Source organism: Ovis aries, chromosome 2 (genome assembly GCF_016772045.2).
Source record: "Ovis aries strain OAR_USU_Benz2616 breed Rambouillet chromosome 2, ARS-UI_Ramb_v3.0, whole genome shotgun sequence".
Taxonomy (NCBI): Eukaryota; Metazoa; Chordata; class Mammalia; order Artiodactyla; family Bovidae; genus Ovis; species Ovis aries.
Genome location: NC_056055.1, coordinates 139,298,449 through 139,319,320, shown reverse-complemented (window position 1 = coordinate 139,319,320; position 20,872 = coordinate 139,298,449). Strand labels below are relative to the sequence as shown.

The following is a 20,872-nucleotide window of genomic DNA, read 5'->3' as shown; positions in this document are numbered from 1 at the left end:
ATTATACATGTTTCAATGCCATTCTTCTGAATCATCCCACCCTCACCCTCTCCTACAGAGTCCAAAAGACTGTTCTACACATCTGTGTCTCTTTTGCTGTCTCACATACAGGGTTATCATCGTTACCATCTTTCTAAATTCCACATATATGCATTAGTATACTATATTGGTGTTTTTCTTTCTGGCTTACTTCACTCTGTATAATAGGCTCCAGTTTCATTCACCTCATTAGAACTGATTCAAATGTACTCTTTTTAATGGCTCAGTAATACTCCATTGTGTATATGTACCACAGCTTTCTTATCCATTTGTCTGCTGATGGACATCTAGGTTGCTTCCATGTCCTGGCTATTATAAACAGTGCTGCGATGAACATTGGGGTACACGTGTCTCTTTCAGTTCTGGTTTCCTTTGTGTGTATGCCCAGCAGTGGGATTGCTGGGTCACATGGCAGTTCTATTTGCAGTTTTTTAAGGAATCTCCACACTGTTCTCCATAGTGGCTGTACTAGTTTGCATTCCCACCAACAGTGTAAGAGGGTTCCCTTTTCTCCACACCCTCTCCAGCATTTATTACTAGAAAAAACATTCTTATCAATTAAAAGTAATGTCACTTCTGTTTTAAAATTGATCCTGTTTGGGTAAATATTCAGGCAAATGCAGGGTTTTGACATTTTCCTTTTCCTGCTTCTCACCAGGAAGTGGTCTGGTTCCCAGAGTCTTTCCACAGTTCTCTAGTTCTCTTGGGACCTCCAGTACTTAGGTGTACACCTAACCCCAGTTGCATTAGGTATCTGTCCTCTTCACTACCCAGAAACTTCTCAGGGTCTGGAACCTTGTCTTAGCTGTTTTGCCTTCTCTGGTGCATATTCTCAAGGTTGACATATAGGAAAAATTTTTAAATGTGACCAGTGAATTTGTAAGTATACTTTAAATGCATCATGTAATTAATTCAAATGGATCATAATAATCTGAAAATCCTGTAAAATGAAAAGTCCTCTCTCAAGCTCATAGCACTTGGCTTATAGCTTTCTTATGGCACCAATAATACTCAGCTCTCAGTCATAGTGGCTATGTGCTTGCCTCACCCTTCAGTAGTATCTACTCCCTGAGGAATGTTTCTGATCTGTGTAACCCTCAAAGGTCCTGCAGGAAGCTGTGGACATAGTAGGCCTTCAGTCAATGGAAACGAGCCACTAAATGAATAGGGATTGGCACTTTATAATTTACCGCTGATAAATGACTCCTACCCAGAAATAAATAAGCCTAGATTTTATCAGAGCTATTTAGAACTATATCAGTAAAGATAAGTTGATAATTTGCTTTTAACAAAACAATTTTTTTGTAAGAAAACTGTTTTTGTTTTTCAGAAATCCTCCACCTACTTTACTTCATCCGGAAAAATGGTGTGAAGAATTCAACCACTTCATTTCACAGTGAGTATTTCTTCCGCGGAAAATTGTCCATCCAGCAAGGCCTTGGACAGTGATTGGAGAAATGCAAGCTGTAGAACTGATTTGGCGCTAGATGTTGTTATGCCTTCTAGTGCATCGTGACACAGAATTTGTTCTGGTAAATGATGGACGGTGCTTCTGCGGATTTCAAAATTACGGAATTCCATTTGACTCTTGGTTATAATCAGATCTCCTGATCATATGTGTCACGTTTTCTGACTACTCTGTCCTGGGGAAAGTATTGCCAAAGGGTCTTATTTAATAAGAGAGGGGACTCCCTATAAACCTCTGACACCCACACTTGAGCCAGGGAGGAGACAGAGGGTGGCAGCCTTCAGTAGAGATTTTGCAGCTTGGAATTTAGGCTTTGCTTTAGGATCTGTGGTCTAGGAGCAGGGCTCCAGCTTCTAAGATGATTGAGAGGCAAAGTGAGATCTTAGGATTGAGGCACCAAGGTGAGAAGCCCCAGCCAGGGCTCAGAGTGTAGAGAAAAAGATGAAAACCCAGTTGATGGGTAATGTACCTGGTGGGAACTGTGTTACTAGGAACTAGGCAGTATTGCATGGGACTAAGACAGGAGGAGAACCAACAGTAGCACCAATAGGGTGGGGACTGAGTGCTGTCCCCTGACAGAGAAACCACACTAGTCCTGAATCTGGGGAAGGTGCTCAGTGTTGGAGGGGTCTATGTAAAGGGGCCTGGTGAACTCTGGGGGGCAGGAATCTAGACAAGGCGATTATAAGCTATAGTGGTACCCACAGCATCTAGTGTATCAAACAAGGGGTTCAAGGGTCATGGAAGGAGAAAAGACGTGGCCAAAATAGCTGATAAACAGGAAGAAGGAAAGGGTCAACACAGATTTCTCTAACTTATGCCTATGTGCAGACTTAGCTTCCATAAAGACAGTGCAAGGAAGCAAGCTGGGTCTCTTGATCGCCTTACTTAAGCACAGTACAATCCCTTGTTCACAGTTCCAAAACCCAAAGAGCTCTGAAATTGGAAGTTTTTTTGTCTTTGAGTCATTTAGCTGCAAGCCCTGACCTTATGTGAACTAATTTGGTGGCAACACATGACCTAAACTGAAGTGAGGCTATTTATAGCCATCATTTGTCCTACTCAGTGTGAATATTCATGTGAATTGCTGCACATATATTACTGTGTTTGATTACAGTGTGCTGCCCCAGATCCTGCTGGGGATGTTATATAACATACAGTAAATGCACTGATTTACTTTTCTACAATTTGATAAAATTCTGAATTCTAAAACAAATTTGGCCCCAAGGGTTTTGTATAAAGAGCTGTGATCCTGTATTTCATTTTCATTTCAAATACAGCATAATTCAAGGTCCCTGAAATTGTTTGTCCAGTCAATCCCTGCTAGCTTCTTGCTATCATCCTCAGAAGGGAGGAGGGGTAAAGAGCTCCAAGAATTCCACAACTCTAAGGATGGCTGTGTGGGAATGGGACCATGACGTTCAGGGCCGGGGATGGAGGACATTTTCTTGCCCCTCTGGTCCCCACTCTGATATTTTTGCAGTGACTGCAGAATGCAAACGCAGCCACAAGTCAAGGGTGGTGATAGTGGGCAGTGTTGAGAGGAACAACAGATACAGCAGGAGGGATGATGCTCTCAGAGGAGCAGAGGAAGAGCCACTTCCTGATGTTTGGAAGCCAGATGAAGAGGTGTAAGGCACTGGAGAGCTACAGACATCCTGGTGGCTGGAAACACATTTCAGATGACCCCAGAGAAAGAAATCCAGGGGTTAGGGTTCTCGTGATTTTGCTGAAGTTCTCCTTTTCCTTCCATTGCTTCACACAGATGTCCTTACTGACCTTCTCAAAGCTGCTGACCTAGAAAACCACATCACATACTCACAAATGCACTTTCCTATACCAAACACTAAATGCCTCTAAAATGTGACTGGGCTTACTCACCAAAGTTTTGGCTTCAAGAGTATGTTTGTGTTTTTTAAGTAAGCACAGTATTGCATGGATAGATGTGGGAATAAAGGTATGTAATTGTTGATAGGGTTGCGGCTTTCAGGATTAAATATAGTATAGAAATCCCCCTCTACTATTGATTTTTCTTTATGGCAGATCCCATTATATTCCCATTTAAATCTGGTTAAGTTTTCCCCAACTCTGAGAATTCTATGTTTGCTCATTCTGAGTTGCTTTAGACTTAGAAAAATGTTGGTACTAGAATGGAGGACTCAACACAGAAAACAATGCCTTTAGTATGCATACATCAGCTACAGAGCAAAAGTATCTTATTGAAATGGCAGAGGAGAGAGAGTCTCAAAAGGTTCTAATGAACCAGTGAAGGTAAAGAGAAATTAAGTGATAGTGTGCTTTATTACTAATTTAAGATATGGAAAAATGTCATCAGTATGCTCTTTATTTAATGACTTGTCCTTACTGGTTTTTTTAGTGAAAATATTATATGTTATAGGTGTTCATGGGTTCTTTCCTGACTTCAGTCCCTCAATTCTATTTTCGCCATAACGTCTGAGATTTTTTAACCATGGATTTTCCTTTTATAAAATTTTTAGGAATATTACTGTCAAGATTAGGAACTAATTATTATATTTTATATCTTTAGGTAGAAAACTATTTACTATTCCAAAATATTACCCTTTGGTTATTAGGAACCAGCTTACCAAATGCGGCTTTAATTTTCTATTTCATTCTATTTATTAAAATCTCTAATTAAATGTAAACAAAGATACTGGGTTAGAAATGTCTATTTAAAGAGAGAGCCTTACCTGACTCATCTTGGGAAGGAAAAGGGAAAACTATGAAGGATTAAGACCTTCAGATCATAAACTTTTCATTATTGCTGAAACTGAGGTGGGAAGAGGGTTATCTGGTAAATTTTTTTAGCCTGAATTATCTAAATAATTTCTTCCATTCCCATTGTGGATGGAGCCACAGTGCCTTGATCTAAAGTAAACTAAACTAGTTCTTTCTAAAGAGTAAATAGGACTAGAAAAATTTAACAGTTTTAAAATATTTAATACCTGGTTCTCATGTAACAGCTGAACCATATCAGCGTCATTCAATAATTTAAATCTTTCTTGGTCCACGATGGTCACCATTCACCAAAGGACCTCATGGCTTCTCCTTGTTGCTGCAGGGATCTGAAGGAATTGGTCAGGCTGCAGCCCAGTGATCACAGCTATGTAGACAGGGCACTCTGTGTGTGTGTGTGTGTGTGTGTGTGTGTGTGAGAGAGAGAGAGAGAGAGAGAGAGAGAGAGAGAGAGCAAGTCAATAAGTGCAGAGGTGGGAGCAGAGGCAGGCTATAAGTGCCAGGACGTAGCTTGGTGTTTTTAGATGTGTTTCCAGCATTCTTCTTGATTTGGAGACAGTAGAAGAGATTTTAAATTCTGAAATCCTATTAGTAAACCTATTTTGAGGGTTAAAAAAAAGAAAGGAAACATCAGCCTGTTTGGTTTTGAACTTTTGGTCGTTAGTGATAATTGACTCAATCATGTGTGTTAGTTAAGCATTTGTCAAAGCATGACTCTTGACAGCTTAGTTATGATAAATTAAACACGATGCTCACATAAATTCTGCACTGCTTTTTATCCAGATGCTAGGACCCTGCCTGATGTTTTTTGTCACCTTTGTAATGTGTGGTCGGCTTTGTAGTGATTTCATTATCAGCCCTTTACCCTTTGGCTAAAGCTATTTGCATAACAAGGTTATCTGGTTGAAGTCCCAGACAGATTTCTATTTTGTCTGGAAGCTCCATTCAGAAGTAGCCTTTTGATAAGATGACAATAATTTTCTTTACCAGGTTCTCTTTGGTTCTAAAGGACGTCACTTCTCTTTTTAGTTCAAACCAATGTCAGGTCTCTGGACTAATCTACAAAAATTTTTTACCAACCTTTGGTCAAAAGGTATCTGTGAGCTGTGCTTTTTCATTTTGCCTCTGAAACTTTTGGGGTTTTATTAGAAATTAGATTTAGGACTTCATCATCAAAGGCTTTTGAGCTGATTAGTGAGACAATAAAGATGGATTTCTCTTAGTCAAGGGCAAATCCACCAAAAGTACTATGACTTTTCAGCTTCCAACTCATTGATGACTTGCACATGACTGCCCACGCACACCTCTTTCCAGGGCTGGCTGCCTTGAGTAGCTAAGCGTGCAGGTGTGTCTGTTTCCCAGAGTGAGCATCGTGGTCATGCCTGCCATGTAGTTATGAAACGTGGAGGCAACCTTTCCTATCCCTGCAAATGACATGCAAATGGCTATAAGCAGTTGCACTGGATGTAAACAAGGTGAGATCACTCTGAGCTACAAAACTACTAAAACAAATGGGCATTTACATAAATTTATTCCTTAAAAATTGAAACTCAGACCTGGAACATCTGCTTTTCTGTAGGCCTGAATGTTTGTAAAGGTAATCATTTTGGAATGGTTAATTTCTTGACATTGATTGTGCTCTCTTCAAGGCAACAATTCTCAGCCCTTCGCCATTCTCCATTTTGCATTTCAAGGCAGCTTAATTCCACATGGCTTTATAGTATCAGTGAACAGCACTCTTGGAATGATAAATATCTTAACTCAGAGACTGATAAGGTTCCACAAATATTCTTGGCTTTTTAAGTCCTGATGGATTCTCAGGTGGCGATGCACAGGGTTAATACCGCCTGAGTAGAAGGATACAATAACCTTTATTTATATTACTTCACGAATTGGTAATTTTAATTAAAATGAACAGTGGTATCTCTGGTGACAGACTCTTTGCATTTTAGATTTATTTAGCCAATGATTAGCATTATGGTTTCTTGAATTAATTAGCATCTCTTGAGCTATAGGGAATTAGTGAATTAATAAAAACTGATGGAGAAGTTAAAAAAATTCTAATTTAAAAAACTCCCAATTCTCCTGTCCTCTCTAAACATATGGATCAATATATTTATAAATGCAACCCAACTTCTTTCTCATTTTGAAAAACTGAGATTTTTTTTTTTTCCCCTTCATGAGAAAAATAAAGCTGTGTATTTCAAGGTTATATCTCCCTGAAGAGCATCTAATTTTGATTACCTGATAGATCATCTAAAAACACCAAGGGCCCGATTCAATCTCACTTATACTCCACCTGTAAACTCAGCTGATAAAATCTGCTTTTCTCATGGTATGAACCTTAGTGTGGCTTGAAGTTTGAAACACAGTATAATATCTGCACATACCTGAAATATACTGTTGTCCTGGGAACTGTGGCAATGAGGAGCTCAGCCTAATCCAGAATAAGCAAATGGCATAGTAAAGTAGGTGCCCCAGACTCCTGTCAGCATATTCTGTTTATTTCCCAACAAACGCATTTAGAACTTGTAAGAGACAAAGTCCGTAGCATATATCATAGATTTCATAGTAGTGCTTGTGGCACATTATGTTAAGTGACTTTTATTTTAAATTTTTTAATTAATTTTTTTGGAGTATAGTTTCTTCGTAATGTTGTGTTAGTTTCTGCTGTACAGCAAAGTGATTCAGTTATATATATATATATATACATATATATGAAAGAGTATATATACTCTTTCTTAGATTCCCTTCCCATTTAGGTCACCACAGAGCACTGAGTAGAGGTCCCATGCTATACAGTATGTTCTCATTAATTGTCCATTTTATGTAAGGTAGTGTATATATATATCAACTTCAGTCTCCGAATTCATCCCACCCCTTACCTTCTCTCTTGGTAACCATAAATTTGTTTTCTACATCTGTGACTCTATTTCTGCTTTGCGAACAAGTTCATCTGTGCTATTTTTCTAGATCCACATATAAGTGATACTATGCAATATTTGTCTTTCTCTTTCTGACTTGCTTCACTCTATATGACAATCTCTAGGTCATACATGTTGCTGCAAACGGCATTATTTCATTCCTTTTTGTGGCTGAGTATGTATATGTGTGTGTTTAAACCCCCCTCCCCCTTCCTACACACACACTACATCTCTCTTATCCATTCCCCTGCTGATGGATATTTAGGTTGTTTCCATGTCCTGGCTATTGTAAATAGTGCCACAGTGAACATCCAGGTACATGCATCCTTTCAAATTATGGCTTTCTTCAGATATATGTCTAGGTGTGGGATTGCTGGATCATATGATAGCTCTATTTTTAGTTTCTTAAGGAACCTCCATACTGTTCTCCATAGTGATTATACTAATTTGCATTCCTACCAACAGTGTAAGAGGATTCCCTTCTGTCCATGCTGTCTCCAGCATTTATTGTTTGTAGATTTTTTTGATGTTAGATGACTTTTAGATAAGGTTAGTCCAAATGTACCATCTATACTATTTATTCAAAAAAAGAAAACACATGCTTGAGTTTCATAACATACATCAAAAAGAATCTGCAGTTGAAATAGACAAGTGATAGTCGGCAGTGAGCTGTGTGCATGGGCCAAGAGTGGAGAGATGGTGGCATAGCTCACACATCTGTCCATGTCCTATCATTCTCAGCCCTTCCCCAAGTGCAGCTGGGCTCACCATCAAGAAGAGGCAGCCATGGGAGAGCAGTGTGTGCTATCCAGCAGTGTCACTTAATAGCTCTGTAACCCTGGGGAAAGTAACCTCTCAGATCCTTGGTAGTCAGTTGTCAAATTGGGGCTGAGAATACCTGTCTCAGAGGGTTACTGTAAGGATGACATTATATAATGCATATGTAGAACCTGGCAGATAATTATAATAGTAACTAACATATATAGCTCTTACTCGTGCTAGGCTCTGTTCCCTACACGTCGCCAGTTCAGTCAGTGCAGTCAATCAGTCATGTCTGACTCTTTGCAATCCCATGGACTGTAGCACACCAGGCCTCCCATCGCCAACTCCCGGAGTTTACTCAAACTCATGTCTGTTGAGTTGGTGATGCCATCCAGCCATTGCATCCTCTGTCATCCCCTTCTCTCCTGCTTTCAATCTTTCCCCCCATCAGGGTCTTTTCCAACGAGTCAGTTCTACGCTTCAGGTGGCCAAAGTATTGGAGTTTCAGCTTCAGCATCAGTTCTTCCAATGATTATTCCGGACTGATTTCCTTTAGGATGGACTAGTTGGATCTCCTTGCAGTCCAAGGGACTCTCAAGAGTCTTCTCCAACACCACAGTTCAAAAGCATCTATTCTTTGCAGTGCTCAGCTTTCTTTATAGTCCAGCTCTCACATCCATACATAACTACTGGAAAAACCATAGCTTTGACTAGACAGACCTTTGTTGGTAAAATAATGTCTCTGCTTTTTGATATGCTGTCTAGGTTGGTCATAACTTTTCTTCCAAGGAGCAAGCATCTTTTAATTTCATGGCTGCAGTCACCATTTGCAGTGATTCTGGAGCCCCCCAAAATAAAGTCTCTCACTGTTTCCACTGTTTCCCCATCAATTTGCCAAGAAGTGATGGGACCAGATGCTATGATCTTAGTTTTCTGAATGTTGAGCTTTAAGCCAATTTTTTCCACTCTTCTCTTTCACTTTCATCAAGAGAATCTTTAGTTCTTCTTCATTTTCCACCATAAGGGTGGTATCATCTGCATATCTGAGGTTATTGATATTTCTCCCTGCAGTCTTGATTCCAGCTTGTGCTTCATCTGGCCCAGCGTTTCTCATGATGTACTGTGCATATACATTAAATAAGCAGGGTGACAATATACAGCCTTGACATACTTCTTTCTCTATTTGGAACCAGTCTGTTGTTCCATGTCCAGTTCTAACTGTTGCTTCCTGACCTGCATACAGATTCCTCAAGAGGCAGGTCAGGTGGTCTGTATTCCCATCTCTTTAAGAATTTTCCAGAACTTTTTGTGGCCCACACAATCAAATGCTTTGGCATAGTCAATAAAACAGAAGTAGATATTTTTCTGGAACATTCTTGCTTTTTCGATGATCCAGTGGATGGTGGTAATTTGATCTCTGGTTCCTAAATCCAGCTTGAACATCTGGAAGTTCATGGTTCATGTATTATTGAAGCCTGGCTTGGGGAATTTTGAGCATTACTTTGCTAATGTGTGAGATGAGTGCAATTGTGCTGTAGTTTGAGCATTCTTTGGCATTGCCTTTCTTTGGGATTGGAATGAAAACTAAGCTTTTCCAGTCTGTGGCCACTGCTGACTTTTCCAAATTCACTGGCATATTGAGTGCAGCACTTTCACAGCATCATCTTTCAGGATTTGAAATAGCTCAACTGGAATTCCATCACCTCCATCAGCTTTGTTCATAGTGGTGCTTCCTAAGGCCCACTCGACTTCACATTCCAGGATGTCTGGCTCTAGGTTGTGATCATACCATTGTGATTATCTGGATCATGAAGATCTTTTTTGTATAGTTCTTCTGTGTATTGTTGCCACCTCTTCTTAATATCTTGTGCTTCTGTTAGGTCCATACCATTTCTGTCCTTTATTGTGCTCATCTTTGCATGAAATATTCCCTTGTTATCTCTAATTTTCTTGAAGAGATTTCTAGACTTTCCCAGTCTATTGTTTTCCTCTATTTCTTTGCATTGATCACAGAGGAAAGCTTCTTATCTCTCCTTGCTATTCTTTGGAACTCTGCATTCAAATGGGTGTATCTTTCCTTCTATCCTTTGCCTTTTGCTTCTCTTCTATTCACAGCTATTTGTGAGGCCTCCTCAGACAACCATTTTGCCTTTTTGCATTTCTTTTTCTTGGGGATGGTCTTGATCGTTGCCTTCTGTACAATGTCATGAACCTCCGTCCATAGTTCTTCAGGCACTCTATCAGATCTAATCCCTTGAATCTATTTGTCACTTCCACTGTATAATCATAAGGGATTTGATTCAGACTTAAATTAAAGAAAGTAGGGAAAACCACTAGACCATTCAGATATGACCTACACATCATATACTTTGCTTAATCCTCACAGTCCTGTAAAGTAGTTCTAATATTATCCCTATTTAATAGAAAGTGAGGTCAAAAGAGGCCATGTCCCAAGACCACAGCTGTTAAGGAGTGGAGCTGGGATTTCAACCCCAAGAAGACTTGCTTCATATGCATTTGTGCCCAGCCAACAGTGGCTATTATTTTTATGTTTTGTAGTTGGCTATATCACCTTTCTGAAACTGCCTTTTGAAAGCGTCACTGGCTCCCTCCTTTTCCCTGCCATCGTGGGATGTGTGGTTGATTCTGTTCTTCTCACAAGACTTTCAGGATCAAGTAATTCCTGGCCAAGAAACAAAAGCAGAACTGTCCAATCCCCCAATGGATTCTAATAGGAAAACTGGTCTTAAAATCAGGTACAACTCTAAGAGGAGACAGTGGAGAAGAACCGAAGCTGGGTCCGTATGCACTTTCATATACTTCTTACCGCATCAAGATGAAAACATCACCACTATCTGAAGAGTTGGACATTTTGTGAGCAGGGGGAAGGGATATTATTTTTCTTTTTGTTTCTTTGCCTCTGTACTAGTAGGTTCAGTAATAAATGTGTGAAACCTCTAGTTTAGGAAAAAAGAAAGTGTCAATGACCTCATTTTTGACACCTCTGGAATTTGTTGTCCAACTTCTGTTTATTTAGACTTCAGCTCACCGACTTCCACAGCTCAGGACACACACACACACACACACACACACACACCCTCTCTCCTCAGCTCCCTTCTCAAGTGTACAGCCCCTTCAAGCTCAGCCGGAGGGAGCCAGCCCCAGCAGCAGTCACAGTGCTTGGAGCACAGACAACCCTAGCTCCCCCCACATCGCGGGGCTTACCTCGTACAGGCTGAGCACTTCTGCCTCTGCTGCAGCTGGCCATGCGTTTCTACACAAGTAGGGAGCAGTGGGACAGGAAATTGCTGCTAGGGCTCTGGAAGGCAGAACCCACCGTGTGTGGCACCTATCTGTGAAGTGAAGTGAAAGTGACTCAGTCATGACTCTTGCTGAGTCACCCACCCAGACTCCTGCCCTCGTGCTGCCCATTAAGTGTTGTTTCCATTCCCAAGTCATGCTCAGTCATGCTCTTTGCCACCCCATGAACTATACAGTTCTTGGAATTCTCCAGGACTGAATACTGGAATAGGTAGACTTTCCCTCCTCCAGGAGATCTTCCCAACCCAGGGATCGAAGCCAGGTCTCCTGCATTACAGGCAGATTCGTTACCAGCTGAGCCTCAAGGGAAGCCCAAGAATACTGGAGTGGGTAGCCTCTCCCTTCTCCAGCAGATCTTCCCAATCCAGGAATCAAATCAGGGTCTCCTGCATTTCAGGCAGATTCTTTACCAACTGAGCTATCAGGGAAGCCATCAGTTCAGTTCAGTCGCTCAGTCGTGTCTGACTCTTTGCGACCCCATGAATCGCAGCATGCCAGGCCTCCCTGTCCATCACCATTTCCCAGAGTTCACTCAAACTCACGTCCATCGAGTCAGTGATGCCATCCAGCCATCTCATCCTCTGTTGTCCCCTTCTCCTCCTGCCCCCAATCCCTCCCACCATCAGAGTCTTTTCCAATGAGTCAACTCTTCTCATGAGGTGGCCAAAGTACTGGAGTTTCAGCTTTAGCATCATTCCTTCCAAAGAAATCCCAGGGCTGATCTCCTTCAGAATGGACTGGTTGGATCTCCTTGCAGTCCAAGGGACTCTCAAGAGTCTTCTCCAACACCACAGTTCAAAAGCATCAATTCTTTGGTGCTCAGCCTTCTTCACAGTCCAACACTCATATCCATATATGACCACTGGAAAAACCATAGCCTTGACTAGACAGACCGTAGTTGGTAAGTAATGTCTCTGCTTTTGAATATGCTGTCTAGGTTGGTCATAACTTTTCTTCCAAGGAGTAAGCGTCTTTTAATTTCATGGCTGCAATCACCATCTGCAGTGATTTTGGAGCCCCCCCCCCCCCCAAATAAAGTCTGACACTGTTTCCACTGTTTCCCATCTATTTCCCATGTAGTGATGGGACCAGATACCATGATCTTCGTTTTCTGAATGTTGAGCTTTAAGACAACATTTTTGCTCTCCTCTTTCACTTTCATCAAGAGGCTCTTTAGTTCCTCTTCACTTTCTGCCCTAAGGGTGGTGTCATCTGCATATCTGAGGTTATTGATATTTCTCTCGGCAATCTTGATTCCAGCTTGTGCTTCTCTCGGCCGTGAGAGGAGACAAGTGCTACAGAGAGGGAAGAGTGAAACATGATGCCACTATTTTCAGCATGGGGAAGGGTCTTTTTAGAGAATATATGTTGGAGAGATTAAGAGCATAGGGTCTGAAATCAGGTTGTAGTCTAGCACTGCCACTGAGATTTTTCCCTTGAACAGGTTACTTAACCTCTCTGAGCCTCAGTTTCCTATCTATAAAATGTGAGTTCTAGTTAGTACTTAACCACTTGAGATTAAGACTGCTGTGAAAGAAAATCCCAAATAACAGTGGCTTAAATAAGGTAGATTTTTATTTCTTTTCACATAAAATAAGCTGGGAGTTAAACCTTGCATGTACTGCTGGTCTGGCAGGGCACGTGGCACCCACCCAGACTCCTGCCCTCCTGCTGCCCATTAAGTGTTGTTTCCATTCCCAAGGCACCTCATGGACCAAGACGGCTGCTGTAGCTCCAACATTTATGGGCAGATGGAAGGAGATAAAAATGAAAGTTCCCTTTCTTAAAGAAGATTTTCTGGCAAATCCATACAATATATTGTTAACTGCAATTTATCACATAGCCGCATCTAGCTACAAAGGAAGATAAATGCAGTCCTTGAACAGGGCAGCCACAGGCTCAGGTTGGTACCAGGGTGCTATCCTTATGACACATGAAGAGAGTGTAGACAGGTAGTAATCTACAATCATGTTCCTTATGGAGTGTTGAAAGAAGTGAGGTACAGACTGAAAGTTCAGCAAATGTAAGTGGTCACGATGACTTTTGTAACCTACAACAATGATGCCAAGAGATGAGGGAGTCAGGAAGTAGATCCAGGTAGTGGATTTTGAGGAAAGCCAATCGTGACCCCCACCAAGGCTGACCTGTGGGCTGGGAGAGATGAGATTGTAAGGACAAGATGGGAATATGGAGTGGCCTGGTTGACACCCTTCCTGGGTCTTCTCCCAAGGGCTATGGTGGTCTTCCAGTTTGATGCTAAGCCCCAGATTCTTGCCTGCTTGCTCCTCCATTCTCAGGCCACTGTAGTTTCCATTGTGAAGTTTCCATTGGCTGTGGTGAAAAAAACACATCTGGGTTGGGATCAGTAAGAATTTTAATTAGAAATGGAAATGAAGGCTCATGTCATAGTACTACATTCTTCCAGTCTACTGCTAATTTCTGGCAGGGTTAAAAGTAGCAGATATCACCCTTTGAGGGTGATGAGGAAAGGGCTTGTTTTTGTTGTTGTTGTTTGTTTGTTTTTAAGTGGATTCAAAATTTATAACAGTGATTTTAAATACAATAAGTCATCATAAATCCTTTTGGTCTTTCATCTCCTTCTAGGTATGTGTATAACTTCTGGTGACCCCTCAATATTTTTATTTGAAGTTTGATCAAGTGTGTGATATAGCTATCATACTAGGTTAATGGGTGGGGGGGAATATCCCATAATTGATTTTTTTATGTGAAGGTCTGTTGATTGGCTTTTTGAAAGAATAATTTTATTTAAAGGGCTCTATATTTTAGTGAATAGTGAGAATTCTTGCTTTCAATGGAGGCCCAAAACTTAAACTCTTAGACTCAGGTGGTCTTCCTCACACAGGTACAGAAAACCTGGCTTTGATCATCCCATGATATGGGTTGAATTGTGCCCCTAAAATTTCATATGTTGAAGTCCCAACCTTCCATATCCCAGAATGTGACCTTGTTTGGAAATAGGGACATTGCACCTGTATTTAGTTGAGATGAAATCATACTAGAGTAGGGTGGATACCTAATTTGGTGTAACTAGTAAAATTCCCTGGTGGCTCAGATGGTAAAGAATCTGCCTGCAATGTGGGAGACCTGGGTCCCATCCCAGGGTGGGGAAGATCCCCTGGAGGAGGGCATGGCAACCCACTGCAGTATTCTTGCCTGGAGAATTCCATGGACAGAGGAGCCTGGTGGACTACAGTCCATGGGTCACAAAGAGTGACCTTTATAAAAAGGGGGAATTTGGATGCAGACATAGCCAGAGAATGCCATGTGAAGATTGGAGCTCTGCTGCCACAAGCCAAGGAACCACCAGAAGCTACAAAAGAGGTTTGAGTAGATCCCTCTCGAGCACCTTCAGAGGCAGCATGGCTCTACCTATCTTAAATCTTGATCTCAGGCTTCTAGGCTCCAGAACTGTGAGAGAATAAATATCAGTTTGTGGTACTTTGTTACGGCAGCCCTAGGAAACCAATACAGCCCATGACTTGGTGGTTGAAAGTCAAGCGAAAGTGTCAGTCACTCAGTCATGTCCAACTCTTTGTGACCCCACAGACTATAGCCCACCAGGCTCCTCTGTCCATGGAATTCTCCAGGAAAGAATACTGAAATGGGTTGCCATGCCCTCCTCCAGGGTGTCTTCCTGACCCAGGGATGGAACCCAGGTCTCCTGCATTGCAGGCAGATTCTTTACCATCTGAGCCACCAGGGAAGCTTGGCTTTGTGGTTCCATGTCTTCAAGTCATTTGATCTCTCCAGGCCTCTGCTTCCTAAGTTGTGGGTGAGGATAGCAGTGTCTACCCATTTACCAGTGAGGATAATGTAAAATCCTTTAGTACACACCTCAGCACAAACTCAAGTAATAGTATTACACCATAGAGTCGTAGTGTATTTTCTTCCTTTACTTTCCTTCCTCCCTCTTTTCCCTTTCCTTTTTTTTTTTTTGGTTGTTGTTCTTTAAAAATGTCTCAAATGTGAAGGGTTTGTGTTAAATTCCTCTTCCCAAGCCTATTGACCAATAGTAAAAGAGGGAAGCTTTTGTACTTGTCAATGATTTGCTGGCCTTTATTGAGAACTTCAAGAACCAAATGTACTTTTTCCTCTAAGATTTCATGGTCACACGTGCTTCTCTGAGAGGAACAACTTACGATAGAAAGAGATGACCAATTGGTGTCATCTTGCATCCCAGCGCTAACCACCAGATCGCCTTTCTAGGATGCGGTGTTAGAAGGATTCAGAGGCCACATCCAGGATAGAGGATCGTGATCACTTAGTGATATTTGCTGTGAACCTGAACTGGATAACTTGTACCACTGTAGATCAGGGTCTCTGCTATGTGAAAATCTTTGTTCTTGGCAAAACTCATTCCACCAAGGAAAGCAAAGAAAGTTTACCCTCAACTAAATAAGATGTAGTGTAAAAGATCCTTGAGAGTTAAAATAAAATTAGTTGAGCAAATTTTGCATTGTGTGTGTGAGAAGTACAGACATCGATCATGAGGAATTATTTGAAGCTTGCCGCGTGTCGCAGTGAAGTGGGTGTTACACGTGCAGTTTCCGTGACTCCTCACTGCTGCCGTGTGAGGCAGATCACTGCTCAGATCCAGGGCTGAGTGCCTTAGGGATTCAGTGACCAGCCTGTGCTCTCGCAGCCAGACCTACTAGAAACTGGGAGAACTAAAACTCAAACCCAGGTCTGCATCGTAGTACAGTCTCTGTTCTGAGTCTCATGATGCTGCAGTGTGTATGTGTGTTTAATTGATGTGAAATTTGCACAACATAATATTAACCACTTTAAAGTGAATAATTCAGTGGCATTCAGTACATATACAATGTTGTGCTACCACCACTTACACCTAGTTCCAAAACATTTTAATTATTACAAAGGAAGCCCTATACCCACTAAGAAGTTACTCTCTATTTCCTCCTCCTCTCTAGTCCCTGGCTGATACTAATCTACTTTCTGCCTCTGCTTTCTTGATGAATTTACCTGGTCTGGATATTTCATGTAGATGAAATCATACTATGGGTGACCTTTTGTGTGTTTTTGAGATTCATTCATGTTGTAGCATATATCAGTATTTCATTACTTTTTTATGGCTGAATGATACTGTATGTGTGTTTTTGAGGCAGAATGTCAGCAGCCACCCCCCCCCCCACACACACACACACCTTTTTCCATGTGGACATATGAAGAGGACCCATGTCTGGCTGCTCAGATTTCTCCTGTACTTTCCCTGTCAAGGGAAAGTATTGGCACAGTCCATACCCGGTGCCAAGGGTGACCAGACTGTTGAAATACCTGTCAAAATCACTCTTCTTCTTCCCCTGTACCCATATAAGTTAGGAGTGTTTAGACATGGTCTTCTGTCCACCTTCATGTCCAGGGCCAAAGCACCCAGAGCCTCTAGAGGTGGGAGCACTAACTACAGTATAGGATATGTGGTTTCCCCTATCTCCTCCCAACTTAGGCTGGTAGTTTTGCTATCTGGCTTCTTTTGGGTCCCCAGAATATTCCATCATACAGGTCTCTGGTTTTCCTAGGTGATGACTCAGCTTTGTGCTATAATAGGGCAAGAGCTTCCATGTTACTCTCCTTGCTTCTACAACTGCAGTCATTGGAAACCATCCCTCATAAGTCAGCATGATCTTTCTGAAACCCCATACTGCTCAAGTCATGCCCTCCTCACAATCATCCTGTGGCTTTCCATTACTGAAAGAATACACCAAGGCTCTTCAGTACACTAAGCCATTCAGAATAGACTCTGTCTATGCAATAGAATTTTCTCTTCCATATTCTTTGCATTTTCTAGCAAAGTTGAATAAGTGGGGCATCCCCTGCCTCCTTAATTTGAATTAGGTCCCCTTTTAGTTGTGCTTTCATGTCAGCATGGTACCTTTGACAGACCTTCATAATAAGGAAGGGAGAGCAGCAGGTCAAGTCATTCTGAAATTATTGGTTTGTGTATCTATCTCCCCACTCACCTTTTGAGTACCTTGGGAGCAGAGAATGTCTTTCTGTTTTGTATCCTCAATATCTGGCTCAGTTTGTAGCACATGGCAGGAATTCATAAACATCAGTTCCTTCTGAAGAACCAAGAACCCTAGAGAGGAGGTGCTATCTTCAAAATTATACACAGCATATGATGGACCTGGTTAGAAGTTGGATGTTATGACTCATAATCTTTGAGCAGTCTCTTCTAGCCAAAAATATAACATTAGAAAAATTATGAGAGGTGTAAAAGGTAGTCAGATTCACTCTCCTAACATACATATGGGCTTCCCTGGTGGCTTGGTGGTAAAGAATCCACCTGCAATGCAGGAAACATGGTCTGGATCCCTGAGTCAGAAAGATTCCCTGGAGAAGGAAATGACAACCCACTCCAGTATTCTCGCTGGAAAATCCCATGGACAGAGGAGCCTGGTGGGCTACAGTCCATGGGGTCACAAAGAGTTGGACATGACTGAATGACTAAACGGCAACAAACAACATACATATACTTTCCCAGAGCAAAAATAAAATTGCAACAGTCAAAAACATGATAGGATCGGTAAAAGTGAATGATGACAACTACATAGTTGCCTGTGGATTATTTTTTGTTTGTTTTGGTTGCTTTGAATATATGGAGATAACATCAAAACAAATCCCTTCCCCAGCACTCTTAGTGGTTATTACCCTCCAACAACTTCTGCCCGCTCCTCTCCATTTTGCCTATTCTCTTTCCCCTGACCCCAGGCCACTGCTGCTATTCCCACCATCACATCCTTCATCACTTGGTTCAGAAGTCCAGGAAAGGTTGAAGAGGAGCCATTTCTGAACCCAGGATTAAGAGAAAAAGCTATGTTCTCATAGCACATGATGTTTCAGGACCACGGTCAGTGACATGACATTCTACAGAGCTGGCAATTTCCTTTCTTTTTTTGTTATTTTAAACTGACGTACGGGCTTCCTAGGTGGTACAGTGGTAAAGAATCTGCCTGCTAGTGTTGCAGGAGATGCAAGACACTTGAGTTCAATCCCTGGTTTGGGAGGATCCCCTGAAGTAGGAAATGGCAACCCTCTCCAGTATTGCCTGGAAAATGCCATGGACAGAGGAGCTTGGCAGGCTACAGTCCATAGGGTCACAAAGAGTTGGACATGACAAAGCACCACCGCTGCCATATAGTTGATTTACAGTGTTATATTGGTTTCAGGTATACAACCTCATGATTCAGTTTTTTATAGACTGTACTTCATTTAAAGTTATTACAAAATAATGGCTATGTTTCCCTGTGTTGTACAATATGTACTTGTTGGTTATTTATTTTATATATGAGAGTTTGTATTTCTTAATTCCACACCCCTGTCTTGCCACCTTCCTCCTTTCCTCTTCCCACTGGTAACCTCTACTTTGTTCTCTATATCTGTGAGTCTGTAACATTTTTTTTTTTATTAGATTCCACATGTAAGTGATAACATAGAGTGTTTGTCTTTCCCAGTCTGACTTATTTCACTAAGCATAATACCGCCTAGATCCATCCACACTGTTGTGAAAGGCAGAATTTAATTACTTTTTATGGCTTAGTAATATTTCATTGTATATCTATATACACCACATCTTCATCCACACATCAGCTGATGGGCATGGAAGTTGCTTTCTTGTATTAGCTACTGTAAATTATACTGCTCTGAACTCTGGAGTGCATGTACCTTTTTGAATTAATGTTTTCATTTTCTTCAGATATATATCCAGGAGTGGAATTGCTGGCTCATATCAAACGGTAGTTCTATTTTTAGGGTTTTGAAGAACCACCATATTGTTTTCCATGCTGGCTGCACCGACTTCCTTTCCCATCAGTAGGGTACTGGAGTTCCCTTTCCATCTTCACCGTTTGTTGTCTGTAGACTTTTTGACGATAGACATTTTGACAAGTGTGAAGTGATATCTCACTTGTTGATTTGCATTTCTCTGATGATTGGCAACGTGGAGCATCATTTTCTGTGCCTGTTGGCCATCTGTATATCTTCTTTGGCCAAATGTCTATTCAAATCTTCTGCCCACTTTTAAATTGAGGCCTTTTTAAAAAACTGAGCTGTATGAGCTGTTCATATGTTTCAAATATTAACCCCTTATTGGTGATATCATTTGCAAACACTTCCTACCATTCCATAGATTGTCCTTTCATTTTGTTGAGTATTTCCTTTGCTGTGCAAAATGTTTTAAGTTTAATTAGATCTGTTTATTTTTGCTTTAGGAGACAGATCCAAAAAAATATTGCTACAATTTACATCAAAGACTGTTCTGCCTATATTCTCTTCTAGGAGTCTTATGATTTCTGATCTGACATTTAGCTCTTTACTTTAATTTTAGTTTATTTTTATATATGGTGTGAGAAAATGTTCTAATATCTTTTTCTTCACTTTTTACTGCCCGGTCTTCCCAGCACCACTAATTGAAAAGACTGTCTCCACCATTGTATATTCTTTGTCTTAGATTAATTGCCCATATATGCATGAGTTTACTTCTGGCCTCTCTGTTTTGCTCTATTGATCTATGTGTCTGTTTTTGTGCCAGTACCATGCTGTTTTGATTACCATAGCTTTTCTGATGTCAGGGAATCTGGTGGCTTCAGCTTTGTCCTTTTTTTTTTTTTCAAGATTGCTTTCTCAATACAGGGTCTTTGGGTATTCTGTATTAATTTTAGGATTGTCTGTTCTAGTTCTAGTGAAAAATGCCTTGGGTATTTTGATAGGGATTGCATTAAATCTGTAGATTTCTTTGGGTAGTATGGATATTTTAACAATATTAATTCTTCCAGCCCAAGAACATGGGATATCTTTGTGTCACCTTCAGTTTACCTCGTCACTGTTTTATAGTTTTCAGAGTACAGGTCTTTCACCTCCTTGATTAATTTTATTCCAGGGTATTTTATTCTCTGTGATGTGATTTTTAAATCTCTTTCCTTGCTTTCTCTTTCTGGTAGCTTATTATTTGTATGGTGGTGGTTTAGTTGCTAAGCCAGGTCCAACTCTCATGACCCCATGAACTGTCCCTCTGTCCATGGGATTCTCCAAGCAAGAAAACTGGATTGGGTTGCCATTTCCTTCTCCAAGGAATCTTCCTGACCCAGGGATCAAACCCAGGTTTCCTGCATTGCAGCAGATTCTTTACCAACTGAGCTACAAGAGAACTAATTTTATTTTCGGAATTTTCTATATATAATATCATGTCACCTGCAAGTAGTGACATTTCTACCTTTTCCCATCCAGTTTGGATGTCTTTTTAAAATTTATTTATTTTTGTCTGATTGTTGTGGCTAGGACTTCCAATACTGTGTCAAATAGTGGTGGTGAGAACAGGTATCCTTGTCTTGTTCCTGAAAGGAATGGCTTTCAGCTTTTCACCATTAAGTATGATGTTACCTGTGGGTTTGTTTTAAATGACCTTTCTTGTGTTGACGTATGTTTTCCTACTATACCAGCTTTGCTGAGGGCTTTTTGTTTTTTTTTTTTTTTATCATGAATGAATGTTGGGTTTTGTCAAATGCTTTTTCTGTGTCTGTTGAGATAACTATGTGATTTGTATCCTTTCTTTTGTTAATGTGTTGTA

General features: G+C 40.9%; 1 protein-coding gene across 2 annotated transcripts in view; it reads left to right on the top strand.

Annotated features, from left to right (window-relative positions):
* Positions 1 to 20,872, top strand: part of MYO3B (myosin IIIB) — a 447,193-nt gene that overhangs the window by 138,669 nt on the left and 287,652 nt on the right. For both annotated transcript variants that reach the window (XM_042242706.2, XM_060409776.1), the window contains exon 8: positions 1,370 to 1,435. In XM_042242706.2, the coding sequence (XP_042098640.2) occupies positions 1,370 to 1,435 (66 nt within the window). The remainder of the gene's footprint in view (positions 1 to 1,369; positions 1,436 to 20,872) is intronic.